Here is a 17,015-nt window from a genome sequence, read left to right as displayed (position 1 = left end):
CACAGTGTGCTCCCCAGTCCCTGTGCCCCTGCTGACTCAGCTGGGGGACGAGCAAGAGCACAGCTGTTCTGCAGTGTAGACACACAAGTGTGAACATGGTAATTAGGAAAATCCTAATGAAAACCAGTTGGCTGGTAGGGTCCATACATTGGCAGATCCAGAGCAAATCCTTTTAAGCAAGAAGTGTAATCACCAGTAACAATACGGTTGAAAGTATACATACCTTGTCTTCATTAGCGCTACTGTGGGGCTAAGTTACCAAATGTGAGCTAATATGAAGAAAGAGCACACCTATATTCCTATGATCATACAAACAGGGCATGAAGGGTAATAACAGCAACGTTTTCAAACAAACAAATCGTTGGGTTACTTAAAATTTTACTTGATTTTTCATACGATATCTGAGACATTTCTTAAAAGGCTAATGCAAAGGCAGCTTCTTCAGTTCCTCTGTATTTCCCTGTATTATAATTTTGAACAGCCCCCAATAGAAAAAAAGTATTTAAGTTGATTTGTTATCAGATCTTTTATACTCACATAAACACAAAGTCTAATGTATTATGCTTGAAAAAGAAGACTTAAAAATATAGATACAGTAACAAACTGTATCTTCTTAGATTTCATTTTTCTAGTCTATACGCTGAGCATCAGTTGGGTGGAGAAAAGGATGGCAAATATTAACACAAAATAAACATAAAAATTAATTTCTAAGAACTTAAAACTCTTAAGCATCACAAAATGTACAGTAATTGATATGCATGATTAGCATATTCATTGTTTAAATTATGTTCAATCAATCTTTAATCACTTGACCTTGACATATTTTGTGATTCAAATGTTGATTTGCACTGATTTAGAATCATTCTCAGATTAACTCTTTCATTTGCATTGCATAAAAACTCTGGTACCTTAATAGTTGTACTCCGTTTCTCTTCATTAACTTTGTCTCTCTTTCTTTGCTTTTCTTTTTTTTCAAATGAGGCTTTTATGCCTACTTTTTCACCAAATGTTTTTTGAAGTGCAGTGGTTTTTCCAGGGAACTTTGTGCTATTATCCTCATCTCTACTGTCTACTTCTGAAACCAGCAATAAATCTTTACATTTCTGACCCTGTTCTAGCCTGTCTTCTCCATTCTGCTTCTTCCCACTTCTGTTTATGTTGTCCAAACCATAAGTGTTACCCTGTGGTATGTTCTTCACACTTACTTTCTCATAGTGACAAGAAAGCTTTTTTCCTTGTTCATGTCCTGATAATGAAAAATAATCATCTCCTCCAGAAAAAATTCCTGAGAGACCTAAATTTGCATTTAAATCACCAGCATTTCCTAACAATTCTGTACCTAAATGTTGATCATTCTGCACTGGTGATACTTGAAAATCTAATGGATAGGATTCAGAGACTTTTGCTGCACAGTGATTCTCTGAAACATTTCCTGAAGAAAGAGACAGAATTTCTTCCTCTGTATTCTTGGCTTTATTTAAATTTGACTTTTCTAGGATTTCATTTTCTACTAGGAAGTAATCTTTATCCAGAGATGCTTTCTGCAGTTTGTCAGTATTCCTTTCAACATGACAGTAAGTACCTGGATTGCTCATAGACAGCAAATTTAACTTTGGTTTTTCACTTCCATTGTGCACTGTCAACCCTCTGAAAGAGGATGCAACTTTCTCTAAAGGTGTTGCACCTGAAAGAGTATCACCTTTTTCACCACACACTTGAAACTCTCCATCTTCAGATGTTAAAGTATTATGGCTTTTGCTTTCTGCAAAGCAATGTTGTTTATGCTGACACGGAAAATGAGTTCTCTGTGAAAAATGTTGCTGTTTGTAAGGGCTGATACCCAGGGCCTGCTTTGGAGTTTTTGCAGTTACTTCAACTTGCTTTGCTGTTAGGTGAAAATCAGTTTCTGATTGCATCTCACATTCTTCCTTTGTTGAAACATCACTCCCTGCCTTTGTTGAACTGTTTTTTCCTGTGGTTTTGTGTATCATTTCCACTTCAGGCAACTTCTTTGATTTCCACTCTGCTTTCTGTCTGTCTCCATTAGCAACTTGCTCATTTAACATTTCACCAGGATCATTCACACTAACACAGATTTCAGTTGAAACAAAACAATCTTTGCTGCCATTTTTTTCTTCTGTACTTTGACTACCAAAACCCATTAAACTCCCCTGCTCTGTATGCAGTTCACTGTCTCTGTTGCCACTAATGCTACTTTCTTGACCACTGAAATTTAGAAGTTGCTTAAATGTTCTATCAATTTTGATTTTATCATATCTGTCTACATTTAATTTTCTTCTGCTTATTTCCAGTTTATTTTCTGTATATTCAGGTTTACTGGAAGAGTTCTTGTTTTGCAAATATTCCACATCCATCATGCTTTCATTAGGTTTCTTTCCTTCTCTCAATTCAAGATCTTCTTTACATCCCAAATGTTGAAAGATTTCAGCTGACTTCACAGGTTGCTGGAGTTGATTCTCTTCTGATAAACTCTGAGCATGACAGCACATGGATTAAACTGAGATATGATGGAAATCATCTAATTTTTCATCTAATTTTTTCCTTATTCTCTGTTTTCTTAATGCCATTACTGAGAGTTAGGAAGAAAGACTGGCATAAAATATAATCTCTGAACAATCACAAACTTCAGAGGTCTGTGAAGAATTTTTCTTCCCAGAAGAAAAAAAAAACAACTCATTCCTCTTTTGAAAAAGATTTTTTTTTCTTATTTGCTACCCTAATTAAAGAGAAGAAAACCCATTATATTATTTTGAGACTGGTAACATGCTTAGATTATCTTCAAAGAAGATACCAAAGATTTAGAAGGCTGACAGGGGGTAGAGGAGGGAGGAAGATGAAGAGTACTTGATTTAAAAAAAAAAAGTATTCCTGGAGAGTCAGAGCAGATTGAAACTCTGAGCATTTTGAAAGATTCCACTTGTTCTTGAAGAATGTGAAGTCTATCAACATTCACAGATTTCTTCATCCTTGTTCCTTCTGACTTTTTATCCTTGATGACATTATCATTATTAGTCATACTAAATCCTCAGTTATAATGGCTACTTATCAACAAATATTATCTATTTCCATCAGTTTGCTCCACCACTTAATGATGCCCAAAGATACATGCTGTCAGTGTTGATTCAGAGGTATTCAATAGCAAGAAAAGCCAATAAAAGCAAAATCAGCACAGGTATTATAAAACATTCATTTAAGAACTGGGTTTTTTTTCTTTAACATTAAAATTTACATCCATATGGTAGTGTTCTCCAATTTTATCCAATTCATACTGTTTATACTAAAACAATGTAGTCCTTAAAGAATGATTATATAATCTCTTTCTGAGAGACAGCTTTCAAAAGAATGAGAAAAATTTAGAAGGCTGGTGTTTTTTTCCTCTCAATTATTTGGAAGGTTTGCTCTGCAGCAAGCATGTATTTTGAGAAATTTGTCTGCCTAATTTCAATAACCTACTCTCGCTAATAAGATCCAACTCTAAGCATAAATAAAATGCTGTTTGACTCCAAGGAATCAATACAGTAGAAAGGCAGAAGAAAAAAATAGCTGAACAGATCGAAATAACTTCAGAAATTAATTAAGAGGGCATTTCATCTCCCTGTTGAAAGTGCTTCCTTGCCGGTTGTTTAGTGGATCAGAATGCATACTATGGAATACTAAAAATATATATACATAGGGTATACACAGTGAGTTTGCTTTCATCTTAATGTCTGCTTTTACCCAAAAGATCAAGCCCTAGGGTATTAAAACTATAAGTATTAGTATTTAAATTAAAACTACATGTCCATCAGAATTCAATAAATCATATGATCTTTCTAGGTGGAAGAACTGGTAAAATGTATGAATGGTAAAGGATTTTGCCTATCTGAATGATAACAGTGCTAACACTGCTACATTCCTGTACTATGTGCACTTCATAAGGAATTTTAGTTTTCCACATTTGCTGGTAACTTTGTGAATTATTTCAACAGCTATATTTCTCTTTGGTTGCCTAGATGTTCTTTTTGCTTGGTTGACTGCCAGAGAATAACCTACCTCTTCTTCTTCCAGTCTTTTCAAAGAATCACCTGCAAACTTAATGTATTGGGTCATCAAGGTCACTAAGGCAGTGTACCGAGTCCGTAGATCCATGAACTGTAAAGAAACAAGGGGGGATAGGTGTCATAGAGGTCAAACACTCCCATTAAGCTTGAAAGAAGTGATATAGACACTGCTCTAGAACCTATCCTGATCTTGATTTCAAAATCATGATTGTGGAATCCAAAGTCCTAATTTTGATTCCAAAATTCAATGCTGTCAACAAGGTGCACTTGAACAAAAAACCCTAAGGATCTGTGAGCAGTTCCACAAGAAGAAGAAACAGAAGACAATGTTTTAACTTCACAGTCTCATGATTCTTATCCCTGCATGAAAAGGCTTCAAGAGGAACAAGCCATGTTTGTTACTATTCTTCTCTCTAACAGGTTGCAGAGAGACAGATTTATCTTTCTCATCTGAAGGAGGCTGATTTGCCTTAGAATCTATCAAAGTGTCTAGATCTGGTAGGTTTTACTATGGTCAAGATGAACTTCTTGTCTACTGTGCTCAAGATCCAGTCCAGGGGTAGTTCTAAGCAGTTTTACTGAGGCACAGTTGTCATACAGCCTTTTATAATTTGGGTGACTTTTTTTAATCAGGTGCATTATACTATCTTGCTACCAAAATGCAGCATAAGGAACAAGAGAATACTTGTGTATCTAGAGAGAAAAGACCCAATCTTTCTTGGATTACCATATTTAACCATTATTAAATCCAAAGCTGAATTCTTGTGTTTACTCTGTTTTAAGCAAAAACTCACTTTTTCCTGCCATAAGAAACCAGTTACCTCTTGAATAATGAAGTCTGATGAGCTTTGCATTCTTCGGCGCTTTACTGGAGATTTTTGCTGGGAGTCAACCATAGCTCTGTAGGTCATGGTCTGCAACTCATAGTCCTGTAAAAGAGAAAATAAACAAAATCATTGACATTACACATGATACTGACACTAAAAAAATAAGATTAAGTGTAATGTTACTGTTACCTTCACAGCAGCTGAGTATTGTTCTGAATACTTCTGGCATTCATCTATTTTGCTTTGCTTCATTTCAATCTCAGAAACCAGCATCTGGAAAATATGAATATACGTTTTCATCTTAAAAGTTATTTTATTACTATTATGATTAACATTTCTACTTTGTCTAATATTTTTTAACACAAATAGATGGTTCATTAACATCTACTTTATCTAATATGATCTTATCTATATGTATACAAGTAATTATGCTCAAGCCTACATCCTCAGCTTTATGAGATTTACAGTACAGAAGTAGTGAAAAAGCCAGGTTAATAGTTGGGGAATGAACTTAAAATCAGGAATGTATCATTTCATGAATATAATTTATTATCCTGTCTATTCATACAGCATTTCCTTCTTGCAGGAGAAAGATGTTGAGTTTAGCTATGGTTCCATAAAAATATTTCTACATCCATAAATTAAAAAAAAAGCAGCACTGAATATGAAATTATGTGGTGAAGTGAGTCCAGAAGTTTTAAGGTTTTGATGTTCTTGTACACTTGAGGACCAAACAATCTGGTCTATAACACAGTGACAATAGTCACTGGATGATTTATTCATGGCTGCACTGTTGACACAAAATCATAAAATCTGGTGGTTATTTGGAGTTTTACAGTAAGGGCTGATGGATATAAGCCCCTCATATTAATAAACAAGGTTGATACCACTGATATTGTAATTCTTCGGTTAGAGCTTACTGCAGTGGTTTGCCACAATGACATCCCTTTCATACCTTATGTTGGTTCAATTGCTTAGCCAATGCTTTGCTGTTCTCAGGATGTATTTCTTGAATCTTTCGCTGAGTATCTTCCACTTGTTGAATCCAAGTGTCCAAAGAATTGTAAGTATCTTTATAATACTTCAGAGATTTATTAATACCTTCTAAGTCACGCAACCTGATTTTATTTTAGAAGACAAATCAAAGGGGAGAAGATGATTATTAAAGACAAAAAATACAACACTAAGGCAAATACAGCTTCAAAGGCTTCAAATGCCTTGGCTCTGTTACAGTTCATGGTATAAACATACTAAAGTGACACTAATTAAACAGCAAATTCATTTCCTCAAATACTAGGGCTCCCAGCTTGACAAACTCTTTCCATTTGTCATAAAGGACATCCAGAAGAGATCCTACTACACAAGAAACTCCATACATCCCTCGTTAGTGTGTTCAACTGCTTGAAACTCCACAAGAAAACCCCAAGAAAGAGGGAGACCTCTGCTACCACTCTGTTACAAGTGGGAATATTTAAAATGTAATCTATGAATTGAGGAGTGTGTCATGATGGAGTCAAGTAGTGGTTCACCATACTCTACATGTCCACAAAACAGCAGGAGTTACACTAAAACTAAAGACTGAAAATATGCTAATGTGCAAGAGTAATTGAACATGCACATCTAATTTTAAATCATGTTTTTGATGCAAAAAGAGAATTCTGTGTATTTCTTTAAAGTCACTTCCATACTGAGGGAGATACTGACAATTTTTCTTTCATGATCCTTATACTTGTTACCATGGTGTGATTTTGGTGGCTGCTCTTTGCAGAGCCAGGAGTTAGACTTGATGATCCTTGTGGTTCCATCCAACTTAGGATATTCTATGATTCTACATAAAAGATCACATAAGTGACCACTCAACACTGGAGAATAAACAGAATTAAATAACCTTTTACAGTTCAGCTTGGAATGAATACTTTGAATTGCTCTAGTGTTGTTGTTCTTAAGATGCCAAAAGGAGATTAAAAAAGCAAGCAAAGGAATTTTTTTTTTTGCTCAGGTTTCATACTTAAGCATGTTTTAAAGCTAATAACCATGAAAAAGAGAAAGGATCATGATAACTGCAGCCAATATTTGTAAATACATTTTGTATAATGATTATCAGTGTCAAGTTGGTAGGAAGAAGCAGAGATAATATTTGCAGAAAGCAGCTTGTTTACAGCTCTGTACTGCAGTTACCACAATCTGTCCTATTTACACCAGAAGCCACTATGTATTAGCAGTCATTTTTCAGCATATTCTGTTCAGGATACAGTCCTGGGAGGAGAGCATGCGGTTCATGCTTGAAGAAATAAGAACACTTCGATACCTCATAAAACTACTTAAATTATGTCTCACTAACAACTGATGAAAAATAAGAGGTGGAACTTAAGCTAGCTATTCTGCAGCCAGCTTTAAATGAGTGACCTTTTCCCCATCTTCTTTTTAACTTCCAGCAATGTTAGACAGACACAACTCAATTAGTTAATTACGAGGGAATAACTTCAATATTGCACCTGAATTGTATATTCACCCCTTAGAGAAGGAGGACAAAAATGTGACAGGTAGTTGTGTGAACTTTTATATCAACAGCACTATCTTCAATGTTCTTTTTCAGGCTATCTGTAAGGACAAACTAAAGTACATTTCAAAGGAAATAAGTTCAGACTGCACAGTACACAATTCCTCAACCCTTGCCCATACTTTTTCCTTCATCCTCTACATTTCTACTTCCTTTCCGTACAGGAAACAGGACTGTAGAGACTGAAGAGAAAAGCATTTCCAGGAATGCCACGGATGCTAGGATGTATGGACATCTCCTTCAGAAATACAGGTAGGTGTGTTCAGCTGTATCTGCACATCTGCATAGGCATGTGTAGCTGAGCAACATTTTTCACTATCAACCTGACAGTAAAGGGCTGAATTTAGAGCACTATCTCTACTGGATATTTAAAAAAATAAAAGGCACTTTACCAAAAAGTGATTGTACCAAAAATTATCACAGAAGTCAATGGAAGCTAAGAACTTCCAGACTTAACACTTGAGTAATTAAAAGCAAATTAATGTGAATCCAATAATAACTGATGAATCAGCTCATCAATTTGGCCCATCAGAACTAATTATGTGGAGAAACAGATGGTATTTCCATAGGACTGCCAGCCATTTCTGCAGGTTTGTTTTTTGTTTTTTTAAAGAAAAAAGACAATTTATCTACACTGTGTATTGGTAAGTAGCAAGTTTCTGTATCTTGTTCATCTTTTGGAACTTAACAGTCACAGATATTTCCAGTGGAAAAGTAAGACAATGTTATCAACAGCACAATAAAGGTCTTCATCCCAGCACATTCCAAAAAAGTTCAGAAAACTATTCAGACCTGTTTAGACATTAATTTCTGATTGTTTTTCCTCAAAAATAAAAAAAAAACCAAAAACAGTATAAAACATTAACTGATTATAATAAAGTCATACAAACCTATTTTCAATTTGAGAATGAACATTTTGCCACCTCTCAGCCAATTGATCAACTTTTTCTTTATGCCAGTCAAAGTCAAGATCACGTTCCTTGTGCATTTTAAACATCTGATCACTGATCATCTTTGCCTTCTGCAGTTCATCCTCTAAGGCATGGAATGTTTGTCTTTTCTCATCTACTTCAGATCTCCATTGCTAGTAGGTGATAAAAGAAGTTGTAAATAACTGCCAAAATTAAGACACTATTTTATAAATTAGTATTATACATGAGTATGCTGTATAAATGAATCAATAAAAATGTTTCAATTAATATTTGATTTCTGCTTGCTAAAATACTTGAGTGGCACCAGAATGGGTCTGAAGCAATAAAGTCCAAAGTAATTCTAAGTAACAGCAATCCCCACAACACATAGATCAAAACACAGACATCAAATGAACACACCTTATAAACTACAGCTTTCAAAGAAATTATTAGGCAGATGCCAATCATTCTATCTAGCAAAAAAACACTACTCATAATTTGTAATATTAAAATGAGTTATGTTATGTACAGCAAACAAAATATGCTAAACTTCAATCTTTCCATTTCTCAAAGATACCTGCCAAACTTCCTAAGAAACCCTGCTTAGTACACTGAAGCAGTAGCAAGAATGTTACTGTGTTCAAATTTGCATAACATATGTTTATATTACCCTAAAGTATATGCTACCTTCTAAAGAGCAAAGAAAATCTTACTGCAGCATTAACAAGTGTCACTTTTGCAAGTTCAGATAGCTCAACACATTTTGCAGCAGTAGGAACATGCTTTCAACCTATCCAAATCCTAATGCTCCAAAAGTGCCATTATTTTCTGAAATGTCAATCCTAATACCACCTAAAACTAAATACACAAGCCAATGTATGATACACTATGGAGTGTAGCATAACAAAATCAGATGCTACAAGAAAGATAGTTTTTGTCTTATTTTTCTGATTTGCCCATGAAAAGGCACCAGCCAGCTCTTACCTTTAATGTACCCATCAGATTTTCAATATTGTTTTTGTCAGCCGTTACTGCCTCTTCTTCACATAACTTAGTTTCATAGTGTTTTACTAATGATTCTGCTGTCTGGGTGTTCGTCAGCACCAAATTTATCGTTTTTAATCTGAAAAACAGACCCCCTGTTAACTGAACCATCAATACCAACACTCAACAGATTTGTGTTTTTCAGCCTTTTCATGTCACAGGGTACCCCTTTATACACTGTTAAAATGTTAACTCCCTTTTCTTTGATCAGTATTATTCATACTAATAGTTTTAATTTAAGACAAAACTGTAAACTAAAACATGTGATGGAAGACAGTCTAGTACGTACTTATCTATGAAAATGGAAGACATGGAGTAAACTTGGTTCATGTTTTGTATAACAACATTGAGTTCAGAGCGCAGAGTAGGGACTGAAGGTGAACCAGCAGCTTGACTGAAAAACTCTTCGCATTTATCTGTGATGACTCCCAAGTCATCCTTTAGTCGATCCAGTTCTTTCTTCAGTTTCTGTAAAATGAGGAGACTGATAGTGCTTCATCCTACATCAACCTGATATATACTCTATATATTATTATGAGTACAGGTCTGCCCTCCTTTGTTTCTTTGATGATGACAACGTTGAAAAAAATGGAAGAGAAATGTATGTGTAATAGGGAAACTAACGGAGTTGCCACTGATCAGCATCTTTTTGCTCACAAACACAAGCTAAATATTTGACTCCTCTTTTCAAGGCATACTGCAAACCTTCCTGGCTTACACTCAAAAGTCGGGGTATATTTGCTTTTCAAATAAAACCTTTCCTAGGTAAAACAGACTTCCTCAAAGGCTCACCTCTTGCTCTGAAATCCTAAGCACATTTTCATGTACATCGTCCCTTTCCATTGGCGTCCGGATCTGCCGTATTAACCTCTCCTCACAGCTCTCCAGCCGAAGTCTGATATTTCTGACTTCAGAGATGTACAGATTGTAAATAGATTCTTCCTGCTCCTCTGTTGAAAGAATTAAGGCACATGTTAGCCAGCAAAGCCATCGTGTCATTTTCACCATAACTTCTTACACTTTATCAAGTCACTGCTCTACAGGCCTTTTCCTGACTGGCCAAAATGCCATCAGTTTCCATTGAAATTTTGGTTATAAGGAAAATCTTAGAAACTCTTGATTTTTTGTTTTTATTAAATCATCTCCTCATACATGAAAAATTACTATCTGTGATCATTCTGCACAGGCATTACCTCTATGGTGACATTGCTAAATTCAGTGACTGATTCATTTAATTCGTGGTATCAGGGACATAAATCCTCTTTCAGATGCCTTTCAGGGCACCACATCTTTCCTGAAGTTTAGTGAACTTTGCTAATGAAGTAATCAGCTTTGAACTACTGTATTTCTTTAAGTCATCAACCACTCAACAGTGAATCAAAATAGAAATTTTAAGCTTTCTGTTCTCACTGTATTAATACAGTGTTAATTAGAGTTAAGAGAGCAGTAACTACAGGCATCCTGTGGAGCTAGGAAAATAGCTATGACATTTTCCTTGTCTTAAGAGGGTGAAAAAAGTTCTAATACTGTGCCCTGGTTTGGGACACCCTAGGACATTATGTTACAAATTCAATAAAGTTAACAAGCTGTTTTTCCAGCATTCCAAAAGAAGGAAAGCAGGACTACGCAGTGAGCTGTAATGCACATCATAAATTCTTAGGTGTAAAAATTTTTGTAGCATTTAGATGTTATGTAACACATCAATATTTTTATATAGCTTAATGTATACAAGGTGTAAGAAAAATTAAGAGCTTCTATACAATGCAATTGCACACATCATCAAAATGACTGTTAAAAAGAACACAAACTGCAATAATATCACCATGATAAAAAGATCTCAAGATGAAGAACAAAATCTATCTCACAAGGGTATCTTTCTGCTCTTCTAAGCTAAGTTTTACCTCTTTCTGCAGACTTGAGAAGCTCTTGATAGTATTGCTTGCAAACATTAACCTCCCTTTCCAGATGTGCCGTATCGGAGCTTGTAAAGATTTTGGACTCCCGGCTGTCTTCCACAAAATCATCAAAGCGGGACTGTAAATTGCTTAGAACCTGCTGATGTTCACCTGGCAGCATTGTCTTTATCTGCAACAGATTATAGACCAAAAACACACTCAGCAATGGTGCATCACTCACACAGTTTATCAAAAAGCAATACTGATCAATTAGTAAGAAGGTAATGTCAAAGAACTGAGGTTCTGAAAGCTCACTGTTCCTTAGCTGGAGTCCACTTGACATCTGATAATTTACACTTAACATAAAATCCTTTTCAGTCTTTCGCATCAGGAATGGCCTCTGTTAAGCCAACCCTACATCAGATTTCATTTCTGCCATCTAACACCATGCAGCAGCAAACAATAGCAAGGACAAATAGGGACACTTCAAGAAATATCTCAGATTCTTCTTTCCAACAGTAACAGTGATAAATTAGGCAGGAACATGTAATTTTCAGTATTGCAAAGCAACACTCTGTGATTGCACACAGTTTAATCATCCTATAACTTCCTAGTAAATGCTTAAGAGCCCTTCTTAATCATAACACTTACTGAGGCAACATTGCCAGCTCGAACAGCTTCAATTTCATTTGTCAGGTAATGCCAGGACACCACACTCTTCATGTTTACATGTGACTCATGCCAAAGGGCCAGGACATTCTGAAATTGCTGCTCAATCCTGAAACAAAAAAATTCCAACTTCAGATCAGGGTAACATATTAAAACAGAAAAAGAAGAAATAAAAACAAAAAAAACCCCAAACCAACAAAAACTGTGAGATACTCCTTAAACCTAAGCTTCATGTAAGCAGATTTTAATAGAATATAGGTAGTTTTACTTTGTCCTTACCTGTTGGCCGTATCTATTGCTTCTTTGTTTGGTGGAGGAACTGTAAAGCATACAGATGGAACCATGGCCTCATTACCACTTGGACTAATGACTTTCCATTTAGCACGATGGGAGTTGTTTGCTAATACACACTCATCATCTTTGTAAATAGTTATCTAGTATTAACAGAAAAGCAGAATAATTTGATGAGCCAAGCATTACAAAATAATTGTACAAAGCACTTCTACAAATGCTGTCAACAAATAAGCAACAGAACAACAAAACCAATGTTCTAACCAAAGGATTTGCTCTTGTTTACTAGGGTGGAAGAAATTTACAGCCCAGCTTTCTCCAGGAACGCGGTAATTAATGAAACTTTAGCTGAATTCTTACATCTGTAATTGGTTTGAAGAAATTTTACTTTCTAACCTCAATTTGTCTATAGTCACAGATGGCTTTAATTGGAATGGATGTTTTGAGTACACAGTCAGGGTTCCTTGGCTTCAGCTGAATTATTGCCTTTGCTCTTCCCACAAGGCCTGCTACTGTGCTCTTATACTGCAAGAGTTGTTCTTTTTCTTCCTAGAACAGTTAAGAAAAGAATACGTCAAAAGAGATGTCCAGAATACAGTACTGCCTCTTTGATCCTGTTATGCTTTTTTCTTTCCCCTGACTCCTTCTACTGTGTTTCCTAAAAGTAACACATTTTACAAAAATAAATTATCTTTTTGAAGCCACCGTCTTCCCACATCTGGTATTGTAAATATAAATATATAAAACCGTATTTTAAAGTTATGAAAAAGAGTAATTTATTTAGACATTCTGAAAAATCAGCATTTTTCCTTCCCTTTAAAAGAATAATCTTAAGACATTTTATATCCCACCATAACCTACACGTTTCTTTTTCTATTGTAATGCCTGTTAACAGGATCTTACCATAGACTCCTGGACAAGGTCTTCCAGCCTATGAAGACCACTTGATCTATCACAACTGTATTTTCGGTATATGGTATCTTTTAAATTCTTCAAATATTCCATGGCTTCTTTGGCATCGCTGAAAAACTAGGACGAAATAATTATCTGGGTTATTTTTAAACAACCTAAAAAATACAGAATCAGCTACACTGAAGTTCTCAAGTATTGTCTTTTAAAATGACTTTTTCTCTTTGGAAGTGACCACTGCATCACACTCAACTACTCATGATCTCATGTCTAAATGTACTCTTCAAAAAGGCACACACTGTTAGCACCAGTTATTCTCAGTACGAGCTACATGCAAAATTAATTCTGCAGCTATTGAACCTACAGTTAACAACCATTCCTGCAATGAAAAAATTTTATTAAGCCAATCTTGCTTTCCTTGGAATTACAATTACTTTCATATGGAAAGCACAGACAAAGCCTACAAACTATAGAAACTAGCTGCAAAATCCAGGCAGCACAGCTGGGGCAAACATTCTGTGCAGGAAGAGAAATGAGCTGCCACATTTGGGTCCTGCTTAGGCACGACTGGGAAGAGTAATCCCATTCTCTCCCTTAAGCTCCATTTCTTAAATCCAGAATTCCAATTTCTTCCCCCTGTCACAAGGAGTTCAAATTGCTTTGTCTTCTCCAGTGTCCCTTTCCTGACTTTGGGTTCACACCCTTCTCAGTCCAAAGACATCTCACCCATTCATCACCTAACTTTCTCTTCAACCACACAAACCAGAAGACATTAAGGATTCATCCCTATAATTTAAATATTTTAAACTAGTAGATTTAAAAACAAACAAACAAAACCAACAAAAAAACTCCTCTATCATGCTCATGCAAGTAACTTCATCATTTACTGAGTATGTGAATGGGTGACAATGAGATAATCAGACAGGTGTTTCATGGCACATGTCTGCTGTCAGGGTGTTCTCTGTTATTCTCCGTTCATTACTAATGCTGCACATTCCATTTTGCTTTGAGTAATCCTGCAATAACTGCCTAGAATATGCTCTCCCATGGCCATCACTAACCACCCTCCACTCTACATCATCCACAGAAGCTCCACTGACAGCAGCTGTGCACGACATGGAAGAGAACAAGGTTTCATTCTCAAAGTCTCTCCTTGCAGCTGCAGCACTGAAAAAAATCTCAGGCCAGATTTTCATCTGCTGTGAACTAACATAACTGTAGTGAAGAAATAGAGGTGTAGCAACTCTGTGGGAGTATGTTTTACCATCTAGTAGTTGTACAAGACAAATGTCAATTCTACAAATACTGTAAGAGAACAACTACAGCTTCTAGTGGAACTATGCACAAAACTTAAAATATTTCATATTCTGATTAATTTACTTCCTTACCTCAAAATATGCAGCATTTTCTCTCAAATGTTGTTCAACACAGTGGCAGAGCTGAAGAATCCAGCTCCATTGTGTCTGCATTGCAGCTCTATAGGCCTTTAAGGAAGGGAAATACAATTTACAAATGGAAATGAAAACTAAAACTTGCACACCTTTAAAGAATTTAGTAAACACAAAGGTAATGCAGCAAACACAGACAGCTAAAACCTGACCATCTCACCCTGGAAAACTAAGCTACAGCAAGAAAAATTCCAATTGGATGAGAGAAAGAAACCCTGTCGCTACAACATAGTCAAACATAACAAAACTTGCCCAGAGGGACTGTGAAATCATCATCCTCTGGCCTGGTCAGAATTTGGCCAAACAAATCCCTGGTAGTACTTCAGCTCTTGCTGGGAGCTCAGCTCCTGAGGTTCCTCCAGCCTAAGCTCATCTGCAATTCCGTGTGCCTATTTACTCAGCCAAAACAGAGGGACTCTTGCCGGGTACAGCTCGTATATTAATGCAGCACTGAACACAGTTTTAACTCTGTGAATACACAGTTAAAAACTCGTAACACAGCATTGAATACACAGTTAAAAACTCATAACGCAGCACTGAATACAAGTAGAAAACGCGGCCCCAGGCCTGTCAGCAGGGGGAGCTCCTGCCCTTGGGAAATCAGCCCCTATCTCGGGGTTTCCACTCCTGTCATTCCCAATTCTAAACAGTTTTTCCATCGTCTTCCAGGAATTTCAAATTGATGCATTAATACATATATTGTTCTGTAGAAAAGAATGTTTTTTTAAAGGATATTTTTTATAAATATCCCAATATAGCATCACTGGAGATGGCATAACCTGCCGAGTCACCATGACTGCGATGGCCTGGTTTCATAACAGGCATCCTCAGTGCATTTATACACCACACCAGTAAGAACCCATTAGATCAGCCTATACTTTTAAAGAATAGAATTGCCCACATTACATAAAAAGTCATTTATTATTCAAAGTAGATGTCATGAGAAGGAAGGGAGAGGTTTTCTTCAGTGTTTCCAGAAGAATAATAAAAACACATTCCCTCTGACTTTTTTCATTCTTCTACGATTCTTCTAAATTATTGCTTCAGTCTTTACCACCCACTGTCTGTATCTACTCTTTCCTTGAAGGTCCACAAGGAAAAGTGTTTTGCATTTTCTTTTGAAAACCCTGTTATGACCCTACAACAGCTACAATAAATTTTTCTGTAAATTGTTTACATAAATAACACAGCTAGATTCAAGCCTAAAGTAAATCATCATCTGGTCAAGATTTTTAACATCCAAACAAGTTTCATAATTCACTGACAAGTAAGTTATGAAACCAACCCTAAATTGTAATAGGAACCTGCACATGCAGTAAGTGACAACAAAAGCTCTTAGTGAAGTTTCTTGCAATCCAACAGGAAAGAAACACCATAAGGAGTGTTCTGTGCCCTCAGTCTGTCAATGCAATTTGTATCAACAGCTCTAGAAGTTGCATGACCAGAAACATCTGTACAGACCAATTAGTTTTAGAGTTTAAGGAGATTTCATCTAAGCAATCCAAGGTGTAACCAGTTATAAAAGCATTTCTACATTTTGGAAACTGGAAGATAAATACAACAGAGATGCTGAAGAGGAAATTTCAAAAGGCCCCTTTTATTTAGAATATTATTTCATTTTCTCTAAGTTAGCCTTCTTTTTCCCCTTTTTTTCCCTCAAAATTCAGCTCTTAAATTCCAAAACTTTTTCCTGTTTTGGTGCTGGTTTAACTAACTTACCTCAATGGTTAGCCTGGCTGGGTGGTTTTCAAGAAGCAATTGCTCAGCTATTTCTTGTACTGATTTAATAACTTCTTCTTTTTCATCAAGTTCTCTCATTAATTCCTTTTTTCGGACAAAAAGAAAAAAGTCTTAGAACTCTCTCTAATAATTAAAGATCACTTAATAATTCCCTCTGGAATATATTAGAAATACATACTGCATGGTATTCCTTCTTTCTTGTTATATTGGGGTTTCTTTCACTCCAGTCATATGCAACCTCTTCCTCTTCTTTTTCATTCAGCCATATCAACTCTCTAGTAGCACGAGACACAAAATTGTGAAGAGTATCTAGATGTCTTTCCTGGTTTCTTGATGTGTTCTTTATTAAAAGGAAAAGATTTAAAATAATAAGAATTTAAAGCTCATTCCTTATCAGAAATTATGCACATTGAAAAGCTGAACACGGAAGATGTATTGTTGACTTACCAAGAGTTTTGAATATTGACTCTCCAGTTTGTGCAGTTTTTCTGCATAACTGAGTTTAAGAGGGGCAGTCATTTGGATCTATATTTGGTATACCAGATCAAAAGAGAATAAAAAGGTTAGACATGTTAAGCCATTAGATCTTCTGATTTCATCATAAGTCATGTAGAGTCAGAAATAAAGGTAAGACTGTGAAACCCAAACACAGTTCTAAAA

General features: G+C 35.9%; 1 protein-coding gene across 17 annotated transcripts in view; it reads right to left on the bottom strand.

Annotated features, from left to right (window-relative positions):
* Nucleotides 1-17,015, bottom strand: part of DST (dystonin) — a 284,727-nt gene that overhangs the window by 123,086 nt on the left and 144,626 nt on the right. For 12 of the 17 annotated variants that reach the window (XM_033513007.1, XM_015620980.2, XM_015620978.2 and 9 more), the window contains 17 exons: nt 16,803-16,880; nt 16,534-16,695; nt 16,335-16,439; nt 14,556-14,651; nt 13,162-13,287; nt 12,655-12,807; nt 12,247-12,401; nt 11,950-12,076; nt 11,305-11,488; nt 10,196-10,353; nt 9,693-9,871; nt 9,344-9,482; nt 8,339-8,532; nt 5,844-6,006; nt 5,078-5,161; nt 4,883-4,990; nt 4,054-4,152 (listed from right to left, as the gene is read on the bottom strand). In XM_033513007.1, the coding sequence (XP_033368898.1) occupies nt 4,054-4,152; nt 4,883-4,990; nt 5,078-5,161; nt 5,844-6,006; nt 8,339-8,532; nt 9,344-9,482; nt 9,693-9,871; nt 10,196-10,353; nt 11,305-11,488; nt 11,950-12,076; nt 12,247-12,401; nt 12,655-12,807; nt 13,162-13,287; nt 14,556-14,651; nt 16,335-16,439; nt 16,534-16,695; nt 16,803-16,880 (2,310 nt within the window). Of the gene's footprint in view, nt 1-908; nt 2,493-4,053; nt 4,153-4,882; nt 4,991-5,077; nt 5,162-5,843; nt 6,007-8,338; nt 8,533-9,343; nt 9,483-9,692; nt 9,872-10,195; nt 10,354-11,304; nt 11,489-11,949; nt 12,077-12,246; nt 12,402-12,654; nt 12,808-13,161; nt 13,288-14,555; nt 14,652-16,334; nt 16,440-16,533; nt 16,696-16,802; nt 16,881-17,015 lie in introns of all 17 variants that reach the window. The other 5 variants (XM_015620972.3, XM_015620974.3, XM_015620973.2 and 2 more) reach the window with 1 other exon arrangement.

The sequence above is a fragment of the Parus major genome, chromosome 3 (assembly GCF_001522545.3).
Source record: "Parus major isolate Abel chromosome 3, Parus_major1.1, whole genome shotgun sequence".
In the NCBI taxonomy this organism is placed as follows: domain Eukaryota; kingdom Metazoa; phylum Chordata; class Aves; order Passeriformes; family Paridae; genus Parus; species Parus major.
The sequence above is the reverse complement of the archived record's forward strand: the minus strand, read 5'-3'. Positions and strand labels throughout refer to the sequence as shown.